This window comes from Tenrec ecaudatus, chromosome 14 (genome assembly GCF_050624435.1).
Source record: "Tenrec ecaudatus isolate mTenEca1 chromosome 14, mTenEca1.hap1, whole genome shotgun sequence".
In the NCBI taxonomy this organism is placed as follows: Eukaryota; Metazoa; Chordata; class Mammalia; order Afrosoricida; family Tenrecidae; genus Tenrec; species Tenrec ecaudatus.
The window spans coordinates 89,030,443-89,037,088 of record NC_134543.1 but is presented as its reverse complement, the minus strand read 5'-3'; the positions used below and the strand labels follow the sequence as shown (position 1 = coordinate 89,037,088).

Here is a 6,646-nt window from a genome sequence, read left to right as displayed (position 1 = left end):
TGAAGGGTGGTTAAGAGGAGATAAAACAAGAATGGTTGAAAAAGTGGGTGAAGGGAGATGTTGGGTAGTGTAAGATATGATAAAACAATAATTTGTAAATTATCAAGGGTTCATGAGGGAGGGGGAGCAGGGAGGGAGCGGGGGGGAAAGAAAGAAAAATGAGGAGCTGATTTCAGGAGCCCAAGTGGAAAGCAACTGCTTTGAGAATGATGAGGGCAACAGATGTGTCAGTGTGCTTTACACAATTGATGTATGTGTGGATTGTGATAAGAGTTGTATGAGCCCCAATAAAATGATTTAAAAAAAAAGAAAAATACTTCAGCTTAGGAACAGAATCTGTGAATTCTGGGATTTGAAGTGTTCTCTATAACTTCTTTCTTCTATTTTTGTGTGTGTCAGTGTTCTACCTTCCCTGCCTGACTCAGTCTTTATCATGTCCATCTACTATGTTTCCGCATTTGTCCCATTCCCATTCTCTTGCTTACAGATGAAAGATCAGCCCAGGAAGTCACGTTGATAAGGGATAGTGCCTGTGGATGTGACACAATTGCTTTAGGTGAATAAGGGTGAAATGCCTTTTTAGTGATTATATGGTCCTGAGAAGAAATTGAGGGGAAATAATGCCTGCACAATAAGAACATCTTTGAATAATTAATCATTATAATTCTATGGCACCCATGTTATTCTTAATTTTGTCTCCTCTTTATTTTCTTTTATCATGTCATTTTAGAGCACTCAGATTGACAGAGCAATGGATGAAGCAAATCACTCTATGGTGTCAGAGTTTTTGTTTCTAGGACTCTCCAATTCCTGGGACATCCAAATTGGTCTCTTCGTATTCGCCTTTGTATTTAATGTGGCAAGCATGATGGGAAACTTCCTCATTGTCCTTACTGTGACTTATGACCCTCACTTACACTCTCCCATGTACTTCCTGTTGGCGAATCTCTCCTTTATTGACCTGGGTGTTTCTTCTGTCATTTCCCCCAAGATGATTTATGATGTTTTCAGAAAATATAAAGTCATCTCTTTTGGAGGCTGCGTTGCTCAGATCTTCTTCCTTCACATCATTGTTGGTGTGGAGATGGTGCTGCTCACAGCCATGGCCTTTGACAGATATGTGGCCATCTGTAAGCCTCTCCACTATTTAACAATTATGAGCCCTAAAGTGTGCATTTTACTTCTATGTGCTGCCTGGATACTTGGTTTGATCCATGCTTTGATTCAACTAGTTTTTGTTATAAAATTGCCATTTTGTGGTCCTAATGTGCTGGACAGCTTCTACTGTGATCTTCCTCAATTGATCAAACTTGCTTGTATAGACACCCACAGACTAGAGTTCATGGTCCTAGCCAACAATGGATTTATATCTGTGGCATCGTTCTTCATATTGATCATCTCCTACATTTTTATCTTGTTCACAGTGTGGAAACACTCAAGTGGTTTATCTAAGGCCCTGTCTACTTTATCAACTCATATCATGGTGGTGATTTTATTTTTCGGTCCTTGCATTTTTATTTATACCCGGCCTCATTCTACATCACACCTAGACAAGCACCTGACTTTTTTTGATGCGAGCCTCACTCCTTTCCTGAATTCAGTCATCTACACCTTGAGGAACAAAGACATGAAAGCTGCAATGAGGAGCGTCTGCAGTCAACTTCTTCTTTACAGAAAGATTTCTTAAACGACAACATCATTGTGCTATATCCTTATCATCTTTGAGTAACCAGTTACTTTATGTCAAGAGCAGGAGTTTCTAAGTGTGTTACTCATAGTCAGGCATTCTGGATTAAAATAACAAATGTCTTTAAAAATGTTAATTGAGAAATTGTGTTGCTTGCTTACTGTTTAATGAAGCATATGGTGGGGTAAAATATAGCTCCAGGAGAAGGCCAATTGCTTGTCTTCTCAGAGACCTCACTTTGTTGAATTAGGCATGGTTCAGGCTTCACAAATGAATCTCTGTATTGTCACTGAGTGTGTTACATAAGGGACTGTGGATTACTACAATTATAGATGAAAACATATACTCAAGATGCCTAGTTATTAATTTGTCAAACACAAAAATATGTCGAGTGGTCTGCGCTGCTGCATAGTCCTAATTCATTCTTTCACCACAAGGAGTTGTGGTATTTAGATGATTTTGTGTCAACTTGAATTTTTATAAATACAGGGCTTTCTATTCTCATAAAGAGTTACGATCTCAAAAACTCACAGGGCAATTCTACCCTGTCCTATCAGGTTGCTATGGCTCAGCGTTGAGTTTAGTTTGAGTTTTGAATTTTTATGAAAGTCGAGGGTTAAAATCCAACTTGTCAATCAGGTCACAGCCTGGTGATGCCTCTTTGGAGGTTTGGCCTTCTTTGAAGAAGAAACTGGAAGCTTCCGTCTCTCTCTTCACCCCTTCACCTTCCTGCCTGCTGTGACTGTGCCTCCAGAGGCACCATGAGAGTCATCAGACCCTGAGAGTTGGTGGTGCCCTGCCACGTTCCCATCAACCTTTGACCCACATGAGCCTGCACCACCCTGGCCTATGATCTTCCTGCATTCTGAATCATCCTTCTGCACCATCAGTCTGCAGCTATGTGAATCCGAAGAGGGTCTTGGCTTGCACTGGACATGTTGGACTGAGCTGTGATGCCTTCTTGATAGAAGATTATTTACGGATATAAAAAGCTCTTTATATCTATCTATCTATCATAAAACTCCTTTTTTATACACATAAAACTCCTTTTTTATACACAAAGCCACTGGATCTGTTTCTCTAGACAACCTGGCCAACACTACACAGCCTAGTTCAAGTGTTGAGAACATCGTTGTGGAATCAATCAAAGCAAGAGGAATTTGTTGAATTAATTAAATATTTAATGAAACTAGGATTTGTTAGCTAATGCCTCTATCTCCACCCTTGTATTTACCTGCCATAATGACATGAAATATTTGACCTTTAAGGTCAGCTACACTTTTGTCTGGACAGTGCTAGCTTGTCATCACAAAATTTACCGTTGACTCTTGCTTGCACTATGCCAGAGAAGCACTCTGTATTCCCTACATTCTTAAAAGCACATTTTAAATTTATATAGGTGGTACATTCTTCTATTAAATTCTGCTGAAATAAGAAAATTACGTTTGAATAGTTTTAGTTATAAGGAAATTCATATTTTAGGATGTGCTTTATATATGAATATATTCAGTTCTAAAAGAATGAGGGATTTGTGACTTAGGAATAAAACTTCATACTCATTTCAATAGAGGAAAATTAAGGATCATTTTGGGGTGGAGATGTAGTCTAAAATAATCTGAGTCTTATAATTTAATCAAATTATCTTTATTTATGTTGTCTTATAAATGATCCTATTTTTGTGTTATAATTTATCTCACTTGACAATTTACCTTTTCTTTTGCTTTCTAGTGATGTCATATCAGTATTTACTGTAGTTATTTCTTCCAGAGTTCTTTGGTGGAACATTGGAAGAACGGTTTATAAGAATGGTGTGTAAGAAAATATATTGTTTCAGAGGATGTGGACTCCGTTCCAACGCACAGAGACCATCCATGGAACAAGACACTACTTTTCTTGCATCATCCTGAAACCTTCTGTTATGTTTGAGTACAATGTTGCAGTCACTGTGTTAATCCATCTCACTCTGGATGGAGTTTTTGCCGAATCCCCACTTTACCACTACACATATATCTGAAGGGGCTTCAATAACTTTGTGGAAAATGAAATGAAAGGAAAAGAAAGCACCCTCATATATTCCATGCATGTGTGTATGTATATATATTACTATTTAGACATTTTACTAAACCTCTCTACATTTTTTCATAGTTGTATTTGCACATTTCAAATTTCATTGCACTTTTCTTCTATTAATTAGTGTTCAGTAGGTTCTAGCTATTAGTAGGACCCCTTTCTTATTGTTGATTTTTGTCAATTAACAGAAATTCCTGATCCTCTTAGTCCTTTCTCCTGCTAGTCTTTCACAGGAGACTTGCCTTTATGACATCTTACATTTATTTCAGTCCTGAAAACTATGGCTGAGCATTTTCTTTGTCATTTAAGGTGATATTATGTTAAATCCATTCTTTTCATTGTAACAAAATAACCACTTCTGTGGACATCTTCTATGTTTTCTGTCTAAATGAGCAATCTCTTCTGTTCTATGTTCCACTGCTTTAGACTAACCATGTAGATGATTGGAAAAAGACATCATGTAGATTCTTTTTCTCTGGCTGTTATGAATTGATCTACGTTGGACTTTTGTGCTATCGTAGTGACAGTGGGATGATGCAGGTATGAACTCAAATGAGCGTTTCCCAAGTGTGCCTGGTGTCTTGAATACAAGGGAAAGAAAATTGTGATTTTTTTTTTAGAGTATGTAAGGTATAGAAACTGTTGGTAGTCATATTTCATCTTTATAAAATCCAGTATAGGACAATGGAAATATAGGAAGAAAAAATAGACAAAGAATTTACAGAGAGAAATTCGGTGGTATTCAAGTTGCTGGTTCCAGCTGTCTTGGACATTCATTTTATTCTTGCCATCCACAAGTTTGGTTATTAAATAGGAAATTCATCTTACTTATAACCAAAAGGTTATACTTGAATGCATCTTAGACCTTGGGGTGACTGCATTTTAAGTTACATCTGATATGCAATTTTCCATTGTTTTCTTATTTCTTAAGAAAATATAATTACTTTTCATAGTAACTACACTAATTATAGAAATCTTATTCATTAATAGAAATCACCTATAAAAGCTCTATATGGTGATAGTTATTAATATTTGTATTATATTTATATATGTTAAATTTCTCTCTATACATATAAATACAATTGGGATCTTATAGTTTCCACATTTTTTTACTTTTTAAAAATATAGCATTATATTTTTATAATTCTCTCATGTTATCATTCTAGTACAACATAAGTTTTAATGATGTATAAAAATTTAAATGACTATCAAATTTGTTTTTTGTTGTTCGTTTATAGTTAAACATTTATATCATCTCCAGTGTTTTTTCTTTTAAAATACCTTGCAAATTTACCTTTGTCCATATTTCAAATTACCTCTTTTATTGATTGATACTGTTGGAGTTAATAGAGTATAATAACATTTCAGAATCTTTATTGATAATACCATTTCTCCCCAGAGAGTTACACTTGCTGAGAATACAGTATGCTCATTGGAGTACCCTGATGAAAGCCTGGAATATGATCATTTAAAAAAATCATGCATCAATTTGGAAGGCAAAATAATAAAGTCCTGGTTTATTTATTTTTATTACAGCTTTACCTTTTCAATGTTATTATTAATCGTGTCAAGAATCCAATCCAAGCAAGCTTAAGACAGTAACACACAAAGGGAATTTATAACCCCAGACGACTGGACTATGCAATCGTGGAGTCAATCTGATGCATTCTAAGGAGTTCCTAACTCTGCGCTTTGGGATTTTGATCTCTAACTCACTGCTTTTGTTCTCTCTTCCTTTTTGTCACTCTGCACACTATTCTAGCTCTGATTATCCACACACTGGGCCTGTTCTTATCTTTTGCGCATGGATTTCTTCATGCATGGTGTGGGAAGAGAGCCTTCTCTAGTCACCAGTGTTCTGTACTATGATTGCTCCATAGATTTTCTGGACTATAAATCTTTAAGGGAGCAGACAGCCTTATCTTTATCCTGAAGAATAGTTAGAACTGCTGACCTGTGATTAGCAGCCCAAAGCTCAGCTCATGCCACCAGGACTCACTCCTTGGGGCAAGAGAAGATGCTGCAAATACAACCAAGTTTAAATCACCTCCTGGGACACCCTCAGAGGAAAGGGAGAGAATCTCTTTCCAGCATCCATATTAAAAGCAATGAAAGAATCTTAATTGGCATTGCTTTGTCTCCATGCCAGGCCTTTCTGAAGTTATGGGTTTTGATGGATAATCTCCTAAGAACTCCATGGATTTGAGGGAAAGTGTTTCCTAAATGAGGGCGATAGGCAGGTTTTTAAGCAAGATGAGCACCTACTTAGGGCATTAACAAACCAAGGGTTCCAGTCTTCCAAAGCAAAGAACCAGAGCTGCAAACAGAGAGGACACAGGAGATACAATTGCCACCGTGGAAGTGAACTGGCAGGGCACCAAATGAAATGGATGCCAGCTTCAGTGCTTGAGACTGTGCTTGTTGGAACTAAAGTTTATCCAGGGACAAAAGGTGCTCACGCACAAGGCTGTTTAATCTATGAACCCCCTGCCACTTCAACCCCTTTGTTGCCATCTGTCTTCTAGTTTCCTTCTGCAATTGAAATACCCTATCTCAGGAAATCTCTTAGGGATATACAATTTCCTTCTAATATATAGGTGGCAGGGGTGAGCTGCTGAGTTTAATTCACTCAGAAGGAGTGGTGTACTGAATTGCTAGTTGGGTTGCTAACCATGAGGCCATCAGTTCAAAACCACTAGTCACTCTGCAGGAGTAAGATGAGATTTTCTATTCTGTTAGAGTTATAGTCTTGGAAACACACAGGGGCAGTTCTACCCTGTCTGATAGGGTCACTCTAAGTCAGAATCAACTTGGTGGCAGTGAGTTTGATATTCACCCAATATGCAACTGGATCCAACAGAAGTGGTTGTTAGGCAATGGTGGATTATG

The 6,646-nt window shown here is 37.3% G+C and overlaps 1 protein-coding gene across 1 annotated transcript; it reads left to right on the top strand.

Annotated features, from left to right (window-relative positions):
* Nucleotides 1-739: 739 nt before the first annotated feature.
* On the top strand, nt 740-1,687 carry LOC142425597 (olfactory receptor 4F3/4F16/4F29-like). The gene has a single exon (XM_075530893.1). The coding sequence runs from the start codon at nt 752-754 to the stop codon at nt 1,685-1,687; it is 936 nt and encodes a 311-aa protein (XP_075387008.1). The 5' UTR covers nt 740-751.
* The last annotated feature ends 4,959 nt before the right edge of the window (nt 1,688-6,646 follow it).